The sequence below is a fragment of the Lagenorhynchus albirostris genome, chromosome 14 (genome assembly GCF_949774975.1).
Source record: "Lagenorhynchus albirostris chromosome 14, mLagAlb1.1, whole genome shotgun sequence".
Taxonomy (NCBI): domain Eukaryota; kingdom Metazoa; phylum Chordata; class Mammalia; order Artiodactyla; family Delphinidae; genus Lagenorhynchus; species Lagenorhynchus albirostris.
The window spans coordinates 82,343,599-82,366,443 of NC_083108.1; the positions used below are offsets into that span (position 1 = coordinate 82,343,599).

General features: G+C 48.2%; 1 protein-coding gene across 1 annotated transcript in view; it reads left to right on the forward strand.

Moving 5' to 3' along the window:
• DNAH10 (dynein axonemal heavy chain 10) overlaps nucleotides 1–22,845 on the forward strand; it is a 147,208-nt gene that overhangs the window by 100,245 nt on the left and 24,118 nt on the right. The window contains exons 48-57 of the mRNA XM_060121495.1: nucleotides 555–727; nucleotides 1,784–1,877; nucleotides 2,207–2,374; nucleotides 2,913–3,101; nucleotides 8,134–8,305; nucleotides 12,064–12,267; nucleotides 13,102–13,182; nucleotides 15,339–15,536; nucleotides 16,070–16,231; nucleotides 18,424–18,598. Coding sequence (XP_059977478.1) covers nucleotides 555–727; nucleotides 1,784–1,877; nucleotides 2,207–2,374; nucleotides 2,913–3,101; nucleotides 8,134–8,305; nucleotides 12,064–12,267; nucleotides 13,102–13,182; nucleotides 15,339–15,536; nucleotides 16,070–16,231; nucleotides 18,424–18,598 — 1,616 coding nt within the window. The remainder of the gene's footprint in view (nucleotides 1–554; nucleotides 728–1,783; nucleotides 1,878–2,206; nucleotides 2,375–2,912; nucleotides 3,102–8,133; nucleotides 8,306–12,063; nucleotides 12,268–13,101; nucleotides 13,183–15,338; nucleotides 15,537–16,069; nucleotides 16,232–18,423; nucleotides 18,599–22,845) is intronic.

Sequence of the window (22,845 nt, forward strand, 5' to 3'; positions counted from 1 at the left end):
TTGGGGCTTTGGTTTCATATCACGTTGACCTGTCAGTTAATGAGAAAATCTAGGGAAACAAAAGCAGATCAGATGATTAGTTTCTCTATTTCTTTAATTGTTTTCTTACCTCCTCTCAAAAAATTATGGTAAAATTCATGCAACATAAGATTAGCTGTTAAAACCATTTTAAAGTATACAGTTCAGCGGCATTTAGTACATTCACAATGTTGTACAACTATCACCACTGTCTAGTTCCAGAATATTTTTATCACCCCAAAAGCAGTTATTCCATTCTATCCTTCAGCCCCCGGCAACCACTGATCTGCGTTCTGTCTCTGTGGATTTTCCTATTCTGGAAATTTCCCATTGATGGAATCATACAATATGTGGCCTTCTGTGTTTGGTTTCTTTCACTGAGTATCACGTTTTCAAGGTTCATCCATCAGTGTAGCAGGTGTCAGTGCTTCATTCTTTTTTATGGCCCAGTCATATTCCACGGTATGGATGGACCACATTTTGCTTATCCATTCATTCACTGATAGACACTTGGGGGGTATCTTTTCATTCTGTAGGTGTTTCATGAGAGCATTGTGGCTGTAAGTGACAAGCTGACATCCTGCACTTTGGCACTTTACAAAAACATTGTTCAGGATCTACTGCCCACCCCATCCAAGTTCCACTACATCTTTAACCTTCGAGATCTCTCGCGGGTTTTTAACGGTCTTGTCCTCACTAAGCCAGAACGGTGAGTTTGTTTTCTCTCACTAAAATGTGTCCCATCGGTACGATGGGTTTTCTTATTCTTTTAAGACAGAGGAGCTATCAAGGAATGTGGTGTGAATCCATGTATCAATTAATTACCCAGTGTCTTTCTGTTTACGTTAAACAAAGAACAGAGTCAAATGCTTGGTTAAGACCTGATGCCTCTTGAGCCCTTGAGTTGAAGGCAGGTGGAGCCAGGAGAGGCAGGTGTGTGGCCGTGTGGACAGGTGTGTTCAACCCCGCGGTAGGACTGCTGTGACAACCATTTGTTCTCAGTTCTAAAGGTGAAATTGGCCCGCGTGGAGCCTTTCCTTCATACACCTGAATTGTTGTCAGTTGCTAACTGGTTCTATTATCAATATATGTGTCTTTGGGAGAAGTTAGGCATGGAGGACAGAAGGGATTTAAGTCTGGGTCTAGAGATTGACTCATGAAAGCTGGACGTATCTGTGTATTTGCATTAATGTAAACTTTCATCTATGTAGGTTTGCAGGGATCCTCCAATTTCGTGGATTCATGTTATGAATCCACAAAATATTGGAAAATGAATTAGGAACTTTCCCCGTACCCACACTGACTCCTGGGTGCCCTTGAAGGTTTCAGAATGGCAGTTCCAGAGAGAGCAGCTCTAGGTATTTAGGGTGGAGTGAGAGCTCTTTGCCAGAAACCAGAAAAAAACCCGGAACTGGGGTCAGTTGGTTCTTAGAAAAAGGAGCTGCCAGTGGCTCTGCTGCTGATTTTAAATTCATAAATTCCAGCAAGTAGGAGTCCTGTCAGGTTCTCAGGTCATTTATGTCACTTATAGACAATGTTCTTTTCCTTCCGTGCAGCAGGATAAGTTATGAATGACAACGTTACGGTCTTTACGATTAAATTGTTAGCTTGCTTTAAATTTCAATTAATGTGAAACCAGGGGGGAAAAAAGGCTATGGAAGTGTTGTCCTTTTCTGCACCCTGTGTACCCATCTGAAAATAGTAGCATTCAGCCTGCTCTTCTCTAGATAACTTTGTGGCTGGTTTTGCCCCTTCCATCCTGTAGGTTCCAGACGGTGACCCAGATGGTGAGAGTCTGGAGGAACGAGTGTCTGAGAGTCTTCCACGACCGGTTAATCGATGAAACAGACAAGCAACTGGTCAGTACATTGAATATGGACCAGCAAATGCAAAAAAATACTCTAACCACAAAATTCTTCTCTGGGTGAAAAGAAAAAGTACAAATCAAAAAAAACCCAATGTATTTTTTTTCAATGTATTTTTTGTATGGGACACTGCAGAAAAATAGAGACTAATAATGAGAGTCAACAGGTAAAGTAGGGTGGATTATTAAGTACCTTGCAGCCAATGGGGAAAAAAATCGAATGCAAATTACTTCAGATAATCCTAGCATACACTCTTTTTCTGACGAGTCTTAGCACGTCCGTGGTGTTGAGTTTGGCTTCCTGAAGTGGTCTTGTATTGTCAGGTTGAAGAGCACATAGGCAACTTGGTCACGGAACATTTTAAGGATGACGCGGAGGTGGTGATGAGGGACCCCATCCTGTTTGGAGACTTCCGGATGGCTCTGCACGAAGAGGAAACGCGCATTTATGAAGACATTCAGGACTATGAGGCAGCCAAGGCTTTGTTCCAGGTGCGGACACGGCTCACCTCTTCCGGGAGCGCATTGCATGGGTGCCCAGGAGGTGGAGCTAGGAAGGGCACCCATGCCTCTGTCTCTTGGTTCAGGATGTGGGCTTGTGTCTGATCCAGTGGTGTCCATGTCCAGTGGTGCGTGGGAATGGTCTGATGAATTTGTTCAACACACAGACCCCTGGGGCCCATCTTTGTGCGTTTCCCTTCATCAAGCCCATGAAGGGTGCCAGGGTTCCGACGCACAGCCAGCTTTGGGAACCACTCGTCTGCCCCCCTAATATTCATCCTCGTCTTAATTCATGAGTCGAACCTTGTAACTAGCATTGTCTCGCTGCTGGCCAGTCACAGACCAGCAGATCGGAATCTTGATCGTAAAAGCTAGTCTCTTAAACCTGAATGATTGAATAATTTCAGCAATTATAGACATTCAGAAAAATCTCTCCTCTGTTCTTAGTCACTCTAGCACAAAAGGAGAGAGTCTGTCTCTTAAAAACCAGTGATTCTTAAAGAAAATTATTTCTTTTTCTAAAATTCAGGAAATTCTTGAAGAGTATAATGAAAGCAACACCAAAATGAGCTTGGTTCTCTTTGACGATGCTTTGGAGCACCTGACCCGTGTGCACCGCATCATTCGACTGGACCGTGGCCACGCCCTGTTGGTCGGGGTCGGGGGCTCCGGGAAGCAGTCTCTGGCCAGGCTGGCCGCCTTCACAGCTGGCTATGAGGTGCGCCGAGCTCCCCTCCCACCCCCCAGAAATGGGTTTGGTATCCCAATTTCCACAGTTAGTAGTTCCTGCAAATATTTGAGCTATCTATAACAGACCATAACACGATGTTTTCGTAGAGTATAAAGTGTTTTTGTTGGGGGGGGGGTTGATATTATTTTAACTGAATATTTGAAGCATCTAACTATTGTATTGTATTTGGAATGAAGAATCTGTCGAATCAAGTTCGAAAGTCAAACACGAGCAAATCCCGTGACCTGTGACCTGTGCTCGTGTGGAGGAGGGGTTGCCCTACAGCTCCATGGACCCGGCGTTGAGGGCCGGCGATGTATCAGCACAACCAGCATGCGTGGTTCTGGTACAGTCTTAGAATCTTTAAAAAAAAAAAAAAAGTTGGGCTTCCCTGGTGGCGCAGTGGTTGAGAGTCCGCCTGCCGATGCAGGGGACGCGGGTTCGTGCCCCGGTCCGGGAAGATCCCACGTGCCGCGGAGCGGCGGGGCCCGTGAGCCATGGCCGCTGAGCCTGCGCGTCCGGAGCCTGTGCTCCGCAACGGGAGAGGCCACAGCAGTGAGAGGCCCGCGTATCGCAAAAAAAAAAAAAAAAAAAGTTTTATTGAGATACATTTCACAGACCATACGGGTCATCCACGTAAGGTGTACAATTCAATAGTTTTATAAAAATATGTTCCAAAGGTTGTGAAACCATTACCACATTCAATTTTAGAACATTTTCATCATCTCAAGAAGAAATCCCAAGCCCTTTAGCTGTTGCCCTCTCTCTTCCTGTCCTTCCAACCACCCCCCAGCCCTAGGAAACCACTACTCTACTTTCTGTCTCTCTCGACTTTCCTATCCTGTATTTTCATACAAATAGAATCAGAGCATGTGGTCTTTTGTGGCAGCTCCTTGCGTTTAGCGTAACGTTTTCAAGCTTCATCTATGTATCAGTGCTTCACTCCATTTTGTGGCTGAATCGCGTTCCCTGTGTGGTAGACCACGTTTCGTTTATCCATTCATCTGTTGACAGTCATTTGGGTCATTTCCACCTTTTGGCTATTATGAACTACACTGCTCTAAGCATTCATGTACAAGATTCTGTGTGGACATACGTTTTCATTTCTCTTGGGTGGATACCTAAGAGCAGAGTTGCTGGGTCATAACGGCAATTCTCTGTTGACTCATTTGAGAAACTGCCAGATTGTTTTCCAAAGGGCCTCACCATTCTGTATCCCCCCAGCACTGTATGAGGGGTCCTGTTTCTCCACGCCGTCTTTAGGCTCTTACAGATAGTCCTGCAGTGCCCACAGGTTAACTCGCCAGCCTGGCCCGTCACCGTGGAGACGTGCGCCGTGCAATGAGAACCAATTTTGAAGAGGAGTCGCCTCCGCAACTCACCCTCCCACACTGTCCTTAGTTCTCTGGTATCCGATCCTGTTCATTACTAGGGTCTTGCATTATCCTCAATGTCTCTGTTTTTGCTGAAAACTAGCCCCAGGTGCCTTGACACCCCCCCACCCCCGCCGCCCCCTGGCGTGCCTGCTTTTCCTGGGCAGAACAGGGTCGTTATTCAGCCTCAGTCATTACCAGGCACTCAGCTACCCCTGATGCCTACCCTGGATCCCTTTGATCCATCCTCGGAGGGGATACCTCTTGTTGGGTTTCCGTAATCCTTCTACTAGCATTAGAAGGTGTCCTTTTGCACAAACTGTCTTATTCGTCTTCTCATGTCTTCTGGAATCAGATTGAACTCAGCATCATTATCATCATCACAGAGTGATCACGGTTGTTATGGGATCACTGGTCTCTATATACACGTAATATGTCCTCGTTGCAGCTATTCGGAAAATGCAGAAACATCTAAAGAAAATAAAGATCATGTAATCTCATCACCTAAGGATTACCGCTGTTGGTTCCTAGTAACATTTTGGTGCACATCCTTCCAGAATTTTCCTATGAGTCTACAAATATATTAACTTATTATTAGCAATGGGTTAATGTAACTTTTTCTTAAGAGGGTCTTGTAAAATTTTATTTTCAAATTATATTGTTCAGAGTATAAAAATAATATATACCTTTTCCATTTAACATGTCAACATCCCTTGTCATTTGACATCTTTCAGAATCCAAATTTGATGAATGTGTAGTACAATATTTTAATTAAAAATTCTTCTTTAGTTAGACATTTAGAAATATTACAATTTTGCAATATTATATAATTAACATCTATATGGAACCTTTGTAATCTGTTTTTTTCCATTTAACTCTAGATCACTGACATCTTTTAAAGTCAATAGCTATATATTTGCATTTTCCTTTGAAACACTGCCCAATGTTCCCTTGGGTAGATATGCCACACATAAGCCTCTCTGTTGGTGGACACTTAGCCTTTTCCTTGTTTTGTTATTATAAACAGTGCGGTGATGAACGTTCTTGTTCTTTGCACACCGATCAGTTTTTTCCATGCAAACATTTTCTTTTGAAATTGGGAAACTGGAGGGTTTAAGGGTATATGTTTTTAAAAGACCTTTGATCTGTGGCGCCAGATTTCACATTAGAAAGGTTGGACCTGAATTCATGGTGGAGTGTGCCTCCTTGAATCAGGAGTAAAAACGGCCTAGGGAATTGCCTGGCGGTCCAGTGGTTAGGACTCAGTGCTTTCACTGCTGGGGCGTGGGTTCGATCCCTGGTCAGGGAACTAAGATCCTGCAAGCCTCACGGTGTGGCAAAAAAAAAGAAAAAAAAAAAAAAAAAAAAAGAAAAAGAAAAGCCTGGAGATGGAGGCTCAGAGGAGAAGCAAAGGATTTTTAATTTTATCCATAACTTTGTTAAAAATAGTTTTGAAGCAAATATGACTTTTGGGTTTTTAGCAAATGTTAAAGATGGGTGGGGTTTACAGTGTCATTCTATTATTCACTGTATTTGGTTTATTTTTTAAAATGTCTTCATTAACAACCAATCAGTCCCAGGACAAAGGACTAAACTGATTTATGCTACCAGCAATGTCCTTTTCTCCCTACTCTGCCAATACCAGGTATTGTCATTCTGATATCTGCCAGGGTTATGGGTGAAAACTATTATAGTTCAAATGAGAATTTATTTCTTTAATTAATAGTGCAGTTTGAATATCTTTTTATACGTTCATTAGATATTTGTCTTTTCCCTTTTTTGAGTTGCCTCTTTATATGCTTATTGATTTGTGAGAACTCTTTATATAGAAGAGGAGTCACAGTTAATTCAATGAATCTAGCTTGCAGTATTTCACAAATATTAACCTTTTGTTGAAAGTATTTCTAAACTAACTTGGTTGATGTACCTTTAAAATTAGATAAAGTATGTAATCAAAATCATCCATTATTCAAATGTAATTGTTTTACTATTGTTTCCTACACTTTTCTGTAGGATGTAATGTTACCCTCTGGGCAAGTTGACTTTTCTGTTGATTATTCCAGGTAAAACTGATGCATTTTTGGGACTTCCCTGGTGGTCCAGTGGTTAAGACTCTGCGCTTCCACTACAGGGGGAGCAGGTTTGATCCCTGGTTGGGGAACTAAAGTCCCACATGCCATGATGCACGTCCAGAAAAACAAAACCAAGAAACAAACAAACAAACAAAAATGGATGCATTTTCCTTTGAGGTAGCGCTTGTGCATCTTGGGCTCGAAGAATGGCGGAGAGGATGTCAGAGGGAGGTGGAGAAGGAGTGGGCTGTGCTGGGCCGTCCCTGTGTCCTGGGAAGTGGAGGGGCAGTTGGGCAGGGGGACCAGGAGAGCTGTCCATGCCAGGGGTGCCGGGACCTGTTGAGGGGGCGCAGTGAAAGCTACACTCGGGGAGGATGAACGGGGTCTGCAGGCGGCAGGTAGAACTGGAGACCTGATTATATGTGGCTGGAGGGCTTCCATGTTGCCCTGAGATTGTGCCTGTGACTGTGTGAGAGGGTGTGCAGGTGTCCACGTGTGTGTAACCGTGTGTGAATGTGTGTGAGGGACTTTGAGTGTGAAAATGGGTGAGCACCTGTGTGTGTACCCACGAACATGGAAGTGTGTCGACTGAGTGCGTGTTTGAGAGTTGACTGTGAGTGTGAACGTGTGTGGGTGTGAAAGTGTGTGAGTGGCTGCGTGTGAGCATGTGTGAGTACCTGTGAGTGTGAAAGAGGCTCTGTGTGTGTGTGTGTGTGTGTGTGTGTGTGTGTGACAGAGAGAGAGAGAGAGAGAGAGAGAGAGAGAGACACTAGAGGTAGAGGGGAGGGAGGAAATGAGGGATCCTTCTGTTTCCATAAATCTGAGCTTTTTCTAAACCGTTGGTCGCAGTTAAACTTCTACACATGTGAGCCGGAGGAAATGCTTGAACAGGAAAGACTTGGCTGACATTTGTGTCCTTATTTCCATTTTTATCTATTTTGTGTGTAATAGGACTTTTGAATTTAAGATTTTTTAAATTGCTTCTTATTCGGTGTTTTTACACATCTTCCCCCAGTTTATCGCATTTTAAATGAGTTCGCACAGTGACTGTACCCACACGCATTTCCTCTGTTGCTTGGCTATCCTCTGCCGTCCCTCCCTCCCAGTAACTCAAATGACTCTTTTGTTTCTTTGGCCACCCCATGTGGCTTGCGGGATCTTAGTTCCCCAACCAGGGATGGAAGCGCCAGGTCCTAACCACTGGACTGCCAGGGAACTCCCATCAAATGACTCATTTTAATGACTGAGGGTGTCCTTTGCATTACCCCCACCCCTCTTTTTGCAGGCCTTGTTCCCTGCATAAGCTCTCACCTCGCACACGTGTGCACCCGCACAGGACGTCCGCTGTGGTTTGTTTGACAAAAAGGGATGTCAGTTTTGTGTGTCCTGCATTTCTCACTCAACCGTATCTTGTGAAAATGGCCCAGGTCATCCAGATTTGCTGTCACTGGTCCCTCTTTGATCGTGGCTCAGCCCGAGCTGCGCTGCCTGGAGCTGTCCTCTCCCTCTGCACTTACCTGGACACCCTCCCTAGGGCCGGTGGTCTCACGGGGATGCTGTGCTCCGTGTCGGCAGGTGTTTGAGATCCTTCTGAGCCGCGGCTACTCTGAGAACAGTTTCCGGGAAGATCTGAAGAACCTTTACCTGAAACTTGGCATTGAGAACAAGATGATGATCTTCCTGCTCACGGATGCCCACGTGGCCGAGGAGGGTTTCCTGGAGCTCATCAACAACATGCTCACCTCAGGTACCAGGACGCTGGTCTCGCACAGGCATTGCTGGTCTCCGCTGCTCAGCTTTCAGCGGAGGCTGTCTGATAAGCGTTACCTTTTTAAAGCACTTCCTACCTGCAGAGGAGGCATCATTCAGGCTCTCACAGGTGGGTAGGCGCATCACAGGCCAAGGGTACAGTGTGTACGGCGGGAGCGTGGTGAGCTGGTGGACGGGATGCAAACCAGCTGAAGGGGCCACACCGCGCAGGGCCTTGTGAGCCATTTAAAGGAGAATAGATTTTTTTTTTTTTTTTTTTTGTGGTACGCGGGCCTCTCACTGTTGTGGCCTCTCCCGTTGCGGAGCACGGGCTCCGGACGCCCGGGCTCAGCGCCGTGGCTCACGGGCCCAGCTGCTCCGCAGCATGTGGGATCTTCCCGGACTGGGGCATGAACCCGTGTCCCCTGCATCGGCAGGCGGACTCTCAACCACTGCGCCACCAGGGAAGCCCGAGACTAGATTTTATTCTGGGTGCGGTGCTGTGGTACGGATTTACATTTTTATTTATTTTTATTTTATTTTTGGTCATGCTGCATGGCATGTGGGATCTTAGTTCCCCGACCAGGGATTGAACCCACGCCCCCTGCCTTGGAAGCGCGGAATCTTAACCACTGGACCGCCAGGGAAGTCCCCAGATTTCTATTTTTAAAAGAGCCCTCTGGCTGCCCTGTGGGAACTGGATTAGATATGCATCAGACCCCGAGAAGGCAGCCAGCTTGGAGCTGCTGCCCAGGTGCAGGTGAGACGTGACAGCGACTTGGACGAGGGTGGGACAGTGGGAACAGAGAGAACTGGTGGATTCTCGAGATATTTTGGAGGTAGAGCCAATGGGACTTGGATGGACCGGACGAGGTGAGGAAGAGAGTGTCAAGTGTGATTCTCGGGTTCCTGGCTTGAGTGAGTGATGAGTGGTTCCATTTACCAGGAAGGGAAGACCAGATTGGGCCTGTGTCCCGTGGGGCTTGTGGAGTCCGCTACACCTACCGGCTGTTAGGTAGTGTGTTTGTTTTCGAGGGCTGCTGTAGCAGAGTACCACAAAAGGGTACAATAGACAGCAAACGTCTATTGTCTCACGGTTCTGGAGGCCAGGAGTCCGAGATCAGGGCATCGGCAGGGCTGGTTCCTTCTGAGGGCTTTGAGGGAGAATCTCCCACGCTTCTCTCCTGGCTTCTGGTAGTTTGCTGCCAATCTTTGACCTTCTTTGCCTCGTAGAGGCATCACCCCGATCTCTGTCTTCGTGTTCTCTTGTTGTTCTCCCTGTGTCTTTCTCTTTGTCCAAATACCCACCTTTTAGAAGGACACCAGTCATATTGGATTAGGACCTACCTTAATGACTTCATTTTAACTTGATTACTTCTGTAAAGACCCTATTTCCAAGGATAGATGAGTCTGATGCTCAGAAGAAGGGCCTCGGGTGGAGATGTCAATTTCAGAGTCACTGGCCTGTAGTTTTTAAAAGCTTGGGGATGGGCAGTCATCCCGGGGGAGAGTGTGAGAAGCAAAGTGAGTCCAGGACTGAATTCAAAGAGGAAGAATGAACCAGAGCAAGAGAACGCAGAGGAGAGCCAGGAGCAAGTTCCTCTTTATATCTTGTCGTCCACACGGCTGTGAGTTATCACAGCAACAGGGCACACAGCACGATCGGCAAGGGGAAAGGCACGTGGGGTAGAGTCTGGGGGAGCCAGGCACAGGCTTCCAGAGCCCCCTCCCTGGGGTGTCGCACAGGATACACTCAGTCCCCCAGCGAGGAGTTGTGATAACACGTGTGAAGTATCCTCAACCAGGGACGCCCTAAAAATGTTTTGTACTAATTTGAAATGGTACAAATAGTGAACAACAAAAAAAGAAAAAACCCAACAGAAACCCCAAAGCCCAACGAGCCACAATCTGGCTGTTTCTCGTCCTCAGGGGGCTCGTCTCCCCTGCCCGTCTCCACGTGTTTAGTTATTCCATAACTCTCATCAGGTCTAAACCTTGGAGCGTGTCGACTCTTAGCCTCTCCCACATTTGCGAATGCTTTTCTGTCTCTAAAGCCTGTCCCTTCCCTTGTGTCCCCTTTACCATCTAAGCCAGACCCTTGTCGTGTCTGACCTTGACTTTTTGCACACATCTCCATATTGCCCTTCCTCCTAAGATACCACTCTCTGCGCATTGCACTTGTGTTTTCTTTGCTCTGGGTCTCCGTGGACTGACTTCTCCTGTCTCTGCAGCCTGGCCGCCTTTCTCTTCTCATTCTCCAGGTGTACTCTTTGCATCCTGCCTCTGCATCTTGCCCATGCCTGGTACACTCTCTCTCTCCATCTCTTTATCAGCCTCCATGGCTGCAAGTGGCAGGAGCTCAACCCAAACAAGCTTACGTAAAATTAGGGAGAAATGAAGGAGATGGTATTGATTCTTGGAACTGAAAAAGTCCAGGTTGGATTCAGGTGCTCAAATGATATCATCAGGAACTGGTCTCTCCCTCGCTCTTGGCTTTACTGTTTTTCTTTTATTTGCATTCTTGGGTTTTCCCAAAGTAGTTTTAAAAAATGGCACTAGAAGCTGCAGACTTGCATCCTCCTTTCTTAGTCCAGTGAATGAGGGTTTCTCTTTCCCAGGAGTTGTGGCCAAAGTGCCTAGCAGGGCCCTCATTGGCTGGCTCAGATCACATGCCCATCCCTGAGCCAATGACTTTGGCCGGGGTCGTGCAGGGTTCTGATTGGTCAGGCCTGGGGTAGTGTCATGACTACCCAAAACCACGTCCAGACTTAGAATGGATGAGAAGTGATTCTCCAAAGGAAAAGAGAGACCTATGACAAGAAACGGGGGGAATGCATGGGGGCTGGGGGCAAAAACAACAGAACTCCACTTTCAAGTCCACCACCAAGGAAACTTTCCCCCCAGTTTTAGCTCTAGTGCCTTGCAGGGTCACCCTCCCCCAAGAAGCCTCCTCGACCGTGCCAACCTCCCGTCTCCCGAATGCCTGGGGCACCTACTGCCTAGGCTATTGATGTGGCCTTTAGCACACGTGTCCTTGGGTTGGCAGCGGACTTTTCATACGTGGGTCACACACTTGTAATCCGGGGTGTCAATGTCAGCCCTGTTCTCTGTCTGTAAACCCCACTGCAGGGCTCGGGGTGTATTTTCTGTGAAGACTGAGTAGGGTCCGGTGGGTCCATTTAATAGTACCCCAAAGGATCGAGGGCAAATAGCTCTGAAGCTCTTATGCTTTGCTGCAGAATGAAGGCTTTGCCTCTCCTCCTTGGCACCGATGACATTAGGGCTGGGATCATTCTTTGTTGTGGAGGCTGTCCTGGGTATTATGGGATGTTTAGTAGCATCCCTGGCCTCCAGATGCCATTAGTACCGCCGCCCCACAACACACACACACACAGCAACACACACACACACACACACACATGTTGGGACAACCAAAAATGCCTTCAGACATCGCCAGATGTCCCTTGGGAAGGGCAGAGTTGTCCCCAGTTGAGAAGCCCTGCTCTGATGCTCACGATAACGCGCCCAGGTAAGCAGGAGGCACTTGTTATTTCCATTTCACAGATGAGGCGACTGAGGCTCAAGGGGATTCACACACACGGCAAGTGAGCCTTGGGTCTCAGAGTTGGGGCCCAAGCCCTGCGCTCTGGACTCGGCATCCACTGCCCTTTCGTGACGCAGTGCTTCTTGCCATTTCAGTGCCGCGAGAGATAATAACCCTGGAACTTAAACAGAATCCTGGCCTTTGTTTTCTAGGAATCGTGCCCACGCTTTTCCCAGAAGAGGAGAAGGAGTCTATCCTCAGTCAGATTGGACAAGAGGCTTTGGAGCGAGGGATGGGCCCGGCCAAGGAGTCCACGTGGCAGTACTTCGTGAACAAGAGTGCGGATAACCTGCACATCGTCCTGGGCATGTCGCCGGTGGGGGACACCCTGAGGACCCGCTGCAGAAATTTCCCAGGTGCCCTTGAGCAGAGCCTGCAAATCCATTTTTCCCCCTTCAGCAGGGCACGTGCCTTAGGGAGGGAATGACATATGAGGTTCCACCAGCAAAGTGACCCATGCCATGGTCATTAGGTTGAAATGTGGGCCCTGCCATGTCGGATGAGCCCCGAGCAGCCCCTCACATCTGCCAACAGGCTCTCGTGTTGCCGCTGGATGGCTGTTATCCTTCTGACACGAGGAAATGCTCACGGTCTCAGGTGCAAGGCCCATAGCGAGTGCAGTGTAGCTCTCCGTGCCCTTCCATCAGGGAAGATTCTGACAGCCTCATGGAAGGTGCAGTACCTGCCCCTAGAGCAGAGGGAGGCCGTTTTGCTCCCCCAGGGGGACATTTCTCAATGCCTGGAGACATTTTTGGTTGTCACAACTCTGGGGGGGGGCGGCCACGTATCCAACTGGTATCTAGTTGATAGAGGCCAGGGGGCTGCCAAACATCCCACAGTGCACAGACAGCCCCACCAGACAGGATTATCCGGCCACGTGTCGATAGTGCCGAGGCTGAGAAACCCTGCTTTTGATCATTATTTTTGTTTATTTACTTATTTTTTAAAATTTTTGGCCGGGCTGCGCGGCATGCGGGATCTTAGTTCCCCGACCAGGGGTCGAGCCCGCGCCCCCTGCATTGGAAGCGCAGAGTTCTAACCACTGGACCGCCAGGGAAGTCCCTCGATCATTATTTTTGGACCCGCCCGGCTCACTCACCAATGTGTTGGGTACCAAAGCCGGCATCCATGTTCTCGAGCATCGCGGAGTTGCAGAGCAATCATCTCGTTTGTTTCTCTCTCTTTTCAAGGTCTAGTAAATAACACTGGTATCGACTGGTTCACGCCCTGGCCTTCCCAAGCTCTGCACGCAGTGGCTAAGTCATTTTTAGGTAAGTGACAGCTAATGTGGGGACCATGTTAACAGTATAACAAAGCAATTTGTTATCCTTTTTCTGACTCTGAATTTTGGTCCAGTAGATTCTGTCACCATTAACCCCCATGGCCGTGAATGGTGTTTGAGTTTGTTAGCGTCTTTTGATTTATATTGTGTTTTCGTCCAAAGAGATTTCGGGGGATTTACAAGGACAACATGGGATAAAAATTGATTCGGTATCATCCAAAGTAGGGGTCAGCAAACCCTGGCCTGAAGGCCAAATTCAGCCCACCGCTTGTCTTGGTAAATGCAGTTTTATTGGCACACACGTAATAAACACACTGTCTTACGGCTGCTTTTATGCTACAACCACAAAGCTGAGTAATTGCCACAGAGACTCTACGGCCCACACAGCCTAAATATTTACTGTTTGGCTCTTTACAGAGTAAGTGTGCTGACCCCTGACCCCAAGGATGCCTGAAGGACCTTTCGGTAAACTGATTATCCATCAATGTTGATTTTGATGTACAGTTTCCAAGCCCCGAGGCCTTGATTATTAATTTTAATCTTCAAAATAAGAAAGCAAGTCAGTTTATCCTCAGGGAAGAACTTTTTATCTGGACCTAACTTGAGCAGATTTATGACACTGGGTGACCTTGTAAATAGCGCCAGCCTTATAAATACGTATTCAATAAATAAATAACTCGTCCCCCTTGGTAGGCAGATCGCAGTCTTTTGGGGAAGGGGGCTAAGAGAATGACTCTTTCCTGATGATATAACTCAGGGATCAGCAAACTTTCTCTGTAAATGACCCGATGATAAACATTTTCAGCTTTGCAGGTCATATGGTCTCTGTTGCAACTACTCAATTCCACCATCGCATCAGGAAAGCAGCCCTAGACGATATGTAAATGAACGGGCGTGGTCGTGTGCCAATAAAACTTGATTTACAAAAACAGGTGGTCGGCCGGATTTGTCCTGCAGGCTGTAGGTTTACCCATAAGTATGGATATTTGTGAGGCAAAGCTTTTCATGCGTGCTGTTAAATTGGCCCATGGCTGTGGTTTGCTAATCCCTGGTATAATTCAAGATCAAATATGCAGAATCTCGATGAATGCATGCAAGATCAAATATGCAGAATCTCGATGAATGCATGCTTTTGGTCATACTTCCTTCCTTCATTTTCTGCTTTGAGGTGAAAGTATTTTGCCATCTGTGAGATAATCCAAGTGATGTGGTTTTGGCACCGGGAGTGATGATTAATTCTTTCAGCAGACTTACAGGAAGACCTACCTTGTGCCCAGTATGTGCTGGGTACAGGGGATACAGCAGGGACACTGAGCAAATTTCTCTCCTGGAATCTCAAGCCCCTCCTACTACACTGCCTTAGCCTTCCTACCAGTAGGGACAGAGAATTGGCTTTCTGTGTTCTTAGAGAAATTACCAGAGCGTGGATCAGTACTGTGGTCCAGAAAAGCCACTGACAAGTGATAACTGCTCTTTTCTATTAAAACATTTTTATATCATAGTTTACTGTGGTAAAATGTACAAAATTTGCCACTTTAACGGTTTTTAACCATTTTGAGTGTGCTCTGTTACACTAATCACATTCACCATGTTGTGCAACTGCTGCCACCATCCATCTCCAGAACCTTTTTCATCTTTAAAACTGGAACTCTGTCCCCGCTGAACACTCACTGCTTGTCCTCCCAGACCTGCCCCCAACCCCTGGTAACCTCTAATATACTTTCTGTCTCTACGAATTTGCCAACTCTAGATATTTCATGTAAGTCAAATCATGAAACATTTGTCCTTTTGTGTCTAGCTTCTTTTACTTAGCGTGTTTTCCAAGTTTATTCATGTTGTGGCGTGTGTCAGAATTTCCTTCTTGTTCGAGGCTGAATAATATTCCATTTATGGACAGACCATATTTTGTTTATCCATCCATCTGTTGATGGACACTTGGACATGGTTCCCACTTTTGGCTACTGTGAATAGTGCTGCTAAGAACATTGGCGTCCAAGAATCTCCTTGTGTCCATTTTTCAGTTCTTTTGGGTACAAACTTAGGAGTGGAATTGTTGGGTCACATGGGAATTCCATGTTTAACTTTTTGAGGAACTGCTCCTTTCCTTTCTTTATGAGCCACCCTTTTCCATTCCTTCCTCTTCAGGGACTAATCCGCTGATCCCAGTAGAAAATATGGAAGATCTGGTAGAACACGTTGTTTTGGTCCACGAATCCGTGGGTGAATTCAGTAAACAATTTCTACAGAAATTGAGGCGCAGCAACTACGTAACTCCCAAGAACTACCTGGATTTTATTAACACGTATTCGAAATTACTGGATGAGAAAACTCAGTATAATATAGGTAAGACTTGGGAATGGGACGGTTAACAGGAATTGTTATTACTTACGAATAAAGATCCAACAGCTGATCTTTTCCTTAAGCGGACATTTCTTAGCAAGATTGGGCACACTCAGGATTGAGGCAAAGCAAAGCACATTTTGGATTTTGCATTTCAGAGTGATTCGTCTGTGTGGGCCTGGCATGCTTTTATTTTTGTTTTTCTGTGCTGGGCCATGCACTTTCTTAGCTCTAAATGTTCATTGCATTAGAGATACTATTTGATGAGAGCAACATGCCCTGCTGGACGATGTTTTTTTAAAATGCTCTGGCTCTGGTTGTTTGCCAAACAAATGGTTATTTTCAGAAATACATTCATTTTGGAAGATGCCATCCCCAAACGGCAATGGAGGTACTGATAGATGCTTGACATCTCATGAAAATGATTTTTTTTTTTCCGGTGAGCCCAACTTGGACGGATCGCTCTGGAACGCTTGTCTGGGTGTGTTGGGAACAGCGCCCCCTGGAGGGTGAATACCTGTGTTCCCTTTCCTCAGCTCAGTGCAAGCGTCTGGAGGGGGGGCTGGACAAGCTGAAGGAGGCCACCATCCAGCTGGACGAGCTGAACCAGAAGCTGGCCGAGCAGAAGATTGTGCTGGCGGAGAAGTCAGCTGCCTGCGAGGCTCTGCTGGAGGAGATCGCCACCAATACAGCCATAGGTGAGTGCGGGTCCAACTGTGGGGGTCGGGACACCCCACGCCCCACCCCGCCAAAAAAAAACCCAAACAGGACAGTGCTCCACTGGGGGACATCGATGGGAAGCCACTTGTAGGAACTGGCATCTTTTGACCCTCGCATTGCTATTTTTTCTGAGTTAGCGTCAAGCCCCCTATAATAGGCACTAAGACGTTACCATAGGCAGGACCCACAGCTGGTAGCTTGAGGATTTGCCAGGATGTGGAAAAGTCATCTCTTTACCCTCAATGAGCTAGTGAACTGGGTCGGTTTAGATGACCTCGGCCTGAGCGTCATTCACTTGGAACTTGCTTGGTTCTGATGTGAGCCTGTCTCCGGGTCCTTTCTTGGGCCCCTCACCTGATCTTCCTGGCCTGGCGGCTGCCCTTGGTCTGGTTCCCTCCTGCTCTAAGAAATTGGCTTTCTTTTTTTTTATTTATTTATTTGTGCCAGGTCTTAGTTGCAGCACACGGGATCTTTGTTGCGGCATGCGGGATCTTTTTTTTTTAGTTGCGGCATGCATGCGGGATCTAGTTCCCCGACCAGGGCTCGAACCCAGGCCCCCTGCATTGGGAGTGCAGAGTCTTAACCACTGGACCGCCAGGGAATTCCTGGAACTGGCTTACTTTACACCACTCTCACACAGGACAACTCCTAAGCTGCAGCTCTGCCACGACCCCTAACCCTCCTTCTCCCTGGGTCTTGGGACTCCCTGTTTCTGTCGTCTCTCAGAATCCCGTGTTCTGACGCGTGTCCTCCTCGGCTCCTCCTCGGATTTCTGCAGAAGCCACTCAACCTCCCTGCCTCTGGGTATTCTCTTCCTAGCCCACGTTTGTGTCGCTTCTGCATAGGACCTCGGTTCAGTTCCATTCCAGCCGTATCGTGTCAGGCCCTATCCACAGGACCCACTTTTCATTACTCTGGTCACAGCACCCCAACTTGGCTTTGGCACCCCGTCTGCTCTTGACCCGCAGTCTGGGCTGCCGGGTTGGGCTTGTTCCAGCCCCGGCTGGATCCATTAGACGTTCTCCTGCAGTTCACATTTTGAATCAGCCAACCTGAACGCTTGCTTGTGGACTTGTGAGGATGAGTCCCGAGAGAACGCCCCATCAGGGAGAGACTGCTGAATTCAGCGTACCTTGATTGAATACCTACTGTGTTCTTTTCCTGGGGCTGCCATAACAAAGCACCGCAAACTGGGCGGCTTAAAGCAACAGGCGTTTGTTTATTCTGTCACGGTTCTGGAGGACAGGAGTCTGAAGTGAAGGTCTCGGCAGGGCCCCGCTCCCTCCACAGGCTCTAGGGGAGGACGCTTCCTGGCCTCTCCCAGCTTCTGGTGGTGGCCCGCGATCCTGGGCGCTCCTTGGCTTGTGGACGCATCCCTCCCATCTCTGCCCCTCCATTGTCACGTGACCTTCCCCCCTCTGTGTCTTCACATGGCCTTCTATAAGGACACAGTCATTGGATTTAGGACCTCCCCTAACCCAGTATGACCTCGTGTTAACTAATTACATCTACAAAGACTCTCTTTCCAAATAAGGTGACTTTCTGAGGTTCTGGGTGGCCATGAATTGTGAGGGGGACACTATTCGAGCCAGTGCACCTACTGTGAGCCAAGCTTTGTTCTAAACGCTGGGGTCACAGCCGTCGGGGAGATGCTTACGTTTCTAGTGAGTGGGGCCGATCAACAAGCCAGGGATCAGATGAAATTTCAGATTGTGATTAGTGTCATGAAGCAAATGAACAGAGTGACGAGACTGAGAGTGACCTCAGGGGAGGGTGGCTTTTGAGCTGGGCTGAATGAATGTAGGAAAAGCTGATGAAGAACCAGAGAGATGTCTGTGAGCCAGAAAAACAGGGCGGGCACTCTGATGTCCTCAGCTAACACTGGCCAGGCAGGGCTGGAGGCTGTCTTGTGGGATGGAGTGGGGCGGGGGGAGGGGGACACAGTCAAGGAGGGTCCGAGTCGCAGCAGCTGTCCCTGTGTTGGGGACCCCAGGCGCCGTGAGGACATCTGTCCCAGTGGGAACGCCCAAGGCCGCCATATTGGCCGAAGCTCATTCAGCCCCCTCCGCCCCGCGCCCACCTTTGAGGGCTGCGCTGCTTTGGCTCGGGAGCGGTGGTCCGTCCTCCCCATGCCCCAGGGGCTTCACTGACCTCCCCCTCCCCCCCATAGCGGAGGAAAAGAAGAAGCTGGCGGAGGAAAAAGCCACGGAGATAGAGGAGCAAAACAAGATCATCGCGGCGGAGAAGGCTGCGGCCGAGGCGGCCCTGGCCGAGGTCATGCCCATCCTGGAGGCCGCCAAGCTGGAGCTGCAGAAACTGGACAAGTCGGACGTGACCGAGATCAGGTAACGGCTGGCCATCCCCCCACAGCGTGCTCGGCCACCAGGGTCACTCCTGACAGTAATTATGAGATAATCATGGCTGTTCGGCATTTCTGTGCCGGCCGCTGTGCCCGGCACTTTCCGTGGTGGGGATTGTCATCGTCTTCATTCGCAGCTGAGGGACGTGGAGCCCAGGGAGGTGAGCTGACTTGCCTCAGGCCTCCCAGCCAGTTGGTACCATGGCCCACTGGCCTTGAACCCAGGCTGACTCACGGAAGGAGGCTGGGTTCCCGAAGGGGCTGGTGGGAGAGCTGGAGCCTTGTAAGTCAGTCCTCTTTGCGGGAAGGACAGAGGAGTGTCTGCCCTAAAAGGGGCAGGGCCCTGGATGCAGGCTAGGCGTGTCACAGGCTGAGAGTGGATGGGGTGTGCCCGCATCCATTTCTAGCCAAATGCTGGCCTTTGACAGGTGGGGAGAGTAGTGTCTTTTGTTTGTTTGGTTGGTTTTGTTTTTTTGCCACACCGCGCGGCTTGTGGGATCTTAGTTCCCTGACCAGGGGTTAAACCTGGGCCCTGGCAGGGAAAGCACTGAGCCCTAACCCCTGGACCGCCAGGGAAGTCCTGGGAGAGTGGGTCTTTACTGTGGCCCCAGACATTCTGCAAATCAGTCTGTAAAATGACTCCATCCCCCGCAGCCAGAGGGCCCATTTGCTGTCCAGAAGAGGGGTCTGGTGTGGCGCTTCTCCCCTCCCCCCGCGGGGCGTGGTCCCCCCAGGGCACCGTTCGTGGCTCTCGCTGGTAAGTTTAGCACCGTGAGGGAAGCCAGGAAGAAACGGTGTCCCGTCTGCCCCCTCCACCACCCCCCGCCCGTCATCGTGCTGCCAGGCCCCCCACGCGTGTCCCTGCATCAGGAGCCTCGGCTCTCTCCTCACTCCCCGTCGCAGCCTCGTTTTCAGAAGGGTTTCCATCCTTCTGGTCCCGCAGTCAGGTCTCCTGTGAGTGAGAGAGACTCCTGTCTGCAGGCTGGGAGCTGCCCTGCGTTCTGCGTTCCTGGCGGGTGGGGCTGCTTCTCGGAGCTCATCGCTTTTGCTAAGGGTTGTGCTCTGGCTGTTGGCTCATTTGTGGAACATGTGGGTTGAACAGAACGTTCAGCCAGTTCCAGGGCAGGGGCCCTAGTCACTCCTGGGGGGTCATCCGGAGCTGCTGCTGCTCTTAGCAAGAGGTCATGATTTCAGAGCTTCGCAGTGTGATCGCAGTGAAGGTATAAGGATGGACGTTTTAAAACTGCAGTAGCACGCGCTGGGAGTTTAGACTGAGCTGTGGGAGAGACCCTCAACATGCACATTTCCAAAGGAAACATCCAACCACTGGTTATACAGATTTGGGGCACTCCTTCCAGGTCAGCAGCATAAAAACGTTCTGAGAGCAGAGAGTTGGGAAGGATTTTTGAGTATTTGTTTGGAAGGAGTATTTATCTAATCCAAGAGTGGATTTCCATGGGACCACATGGAGAGTTTGATATGTGTCCCCTGCAGTTAGATGGGGTGCCTGCATCACCCCCGAGAAAATGAAAGTGGCCTATGGCCCAAAAGGAATACTTCTTAAAATTGTAATTATTGGAACAGGTAATATGTTGATGCATGGCTTTGCTTCTTACTGGCTGTGTGACCTTCGATAAGTCACCTAACCTCTCTGTGCTGCAATTTCCTTGTTTGTAAAATGTGGATGATAATAACTGTCCCCATGGCATCGGGGTTGTTACGAGGTTCCAGTGAGCTATTACGTAAAGAGCTCTCAGAACTGAGTTGAGCACAGAGTCAGTGCCATGTAAACATTAGCTAGGGTCATGGTTCCAACATCAAAATGATGTGCTATGAAAAGCCCCCTCTCACCTGTCCGCCATCAACTTAGTTCCCCTCACCACCCACCCGACAGGTAACTGTTGCCATTCATTACTTACATATCCATTCAGACAGCTTTTGTACATGTTCAAGGCAACCAGATATACAAGTGTCTCTTCAGTTCCCGACGTTGGACTCTAAGGGTTGTAGAACAAGGGATACTTCCGTAGCCTTTTTTCTTTCCTTTTAAAATATAATTGGTAATATACTATACGTATTTTTCTGCATCTTAGTGTTTTTGCTTGAGACCTTGGAGATCTTTTGCATGTTGTTATATGAGAACTTCCTCAATATTTAAAAATAGCTCATCATAATCCATTGGATGGCTGTGCCGTCATTTATTTAATCCACCTCAATTTATGAATTTTTAGCTTATTTCCAGTCTTTTGCCTTTACAAACAGTGTGGCAAAGAATAACCCTGTCTTACTTCACTCTGCACAAGTCCACTGGAAGGACACATTTTCAGAAGTGGAATTGCTGGCTTCCAAGGTGTGTGTGTTTATAACGTCAGTAGCTGTTGCCTAATGCCCACCCGTAGGCGTGGAACGCATTTACACTCCCACTGGCAATACATGCGAGCACCTGCTTTTCCATGGCCTTACCAACAGAGGGCGCTACTAAACACTTGGCTTTTTGCTTGTTTTATAGATGAAAAATGGCATTTGTGTCGTTGTAATGTGCATTCCCCTTTTGCTGAGTGAGGTGGGCCTTTATTTCATATGTGAAGAATGTGTGTCAGAGTCCTGTGTATTTCATTTTCTGTGAACTGTTTATGTGCTTTGCCCATTTATCTTGTGGATTGCTGTTACTGTTGCCTTTTTTTTTTTTTCTTATCCATTTCTGTGGGCTTTTTATATAATGGGAGACTAGCTTTTATTCATGATGCGGGTTGCAAATAGTTTTCCCAGTTTGTCATCAGCCATTTGACTATTTAGGAGGTTTTTGTGCGTGCCTGTGTTTGCCGTGTATAAATTATTAGTTTTACGTGGCAGCTTCTAGCAATATTTTATTTTGTGGCTTTCGCTATTACCTCATACTTAAAAGGCCTTGCAACTGGAAGATTGTAAAACAATTTCCCCATGGTTTCATCCTGTACTTTTATAGTTTAGTACTTTTATAGTGTTTACATTTAGATCTTTGATCTCTTTGGGATTTTTCTTTGGGTTTAATGAGTTTGGATGCAGAGGAGTACAGTCTGGCTTTGTTTAGGCCACTGGGATGTTAAGGGTGATGAGCCAGCATTTAGGTCTTGACAATTTTATAATCCTTTAATTCTTTCAATAGCACTTCCTTTCTGTAATGCTCAATCCCCTTTGCAGAGATCATTAAGTGTTAAGGCAGGAAGATTAGGAGTAATGAAGATTAGCTGTTCCTCTGGAGTACAAAAGGCTCCCTTTGTTACTGGCCTGCAGTTTTACTTTGCTTCCTTTCCTTCATTCAGTATCATTGGGTGCCTACCGCCCGCCCACCCCCTGCTGGCACTGGGGCTGAGAGGCAATGGGCCAGGCAGGGGGTCTTCACCGCATGGAGCCAGCCCACGGTCTGGGGGAGGCACGGGTGTGCACGTGGGACTCTCACGTGTACAGCAAAATTACCCAGGAGGAGGTCAGGAAGGGAGGGTCTTTGTTGCTATGACTGTGGATAATGGGGGAACCTGAACTAGTCTGGGGGGTGGGTAGTCAGGGAAGATGACCCCCAGGAAGTGACATTTAAACTGAGACGTGGGATGGAGGCTGGAGCGGGGCTAGAAGGGGCTTGACTCAGGGGGGAAAAGCGGAGACGGTCAGAGGGTCTGGGGTAGAGTGAGGGGGTGGGGAGTGGGGCTTGTGATGGGTATTCTCCTCCAGGGAAGGCAACATGGCGTCACCTCTGTCTGTCTGTCTCTCTCTCCCTGAATCTCTTTTCTTTTCTTTTTAAAAATTATTTATTTATTTATTTTGGCTGCGCTGGGTCTTAGCTGTGGCATGTGGACTCTTAATTGTGGCATGCGGGATCTAGTTCCCAGACCAAGGATCGGACCCGGGCCCCCTGCAGTGGGAGCGTGGAGTCTTACCCACTGGACCATCAGGGAAGTCCCCCCCTGAGTTTCTTTTGTGATGGAAGAAAGGAATCTAGTGAAACAGAAACGCTTTCATTTCTCAGACTTGTAACCTTACTTTTTCGAGCCCCTCGGCTATCTGGCACCACAACACTGTGTTCTGGATAAACGAGGTTCCTGGGCGTGGTTTGTACACTGGTAACAGAGAACTCCACTCAAAGGCTTTGGGAGCTGAAAGGTTCCGGGTCCGCTTCCCCATTTGATAGATGGGAAAGCTGAGAACCCCGGACCGTTCCTAACTTTCCGGAGGGCTCAGGACGCCACCCCGAGGCTT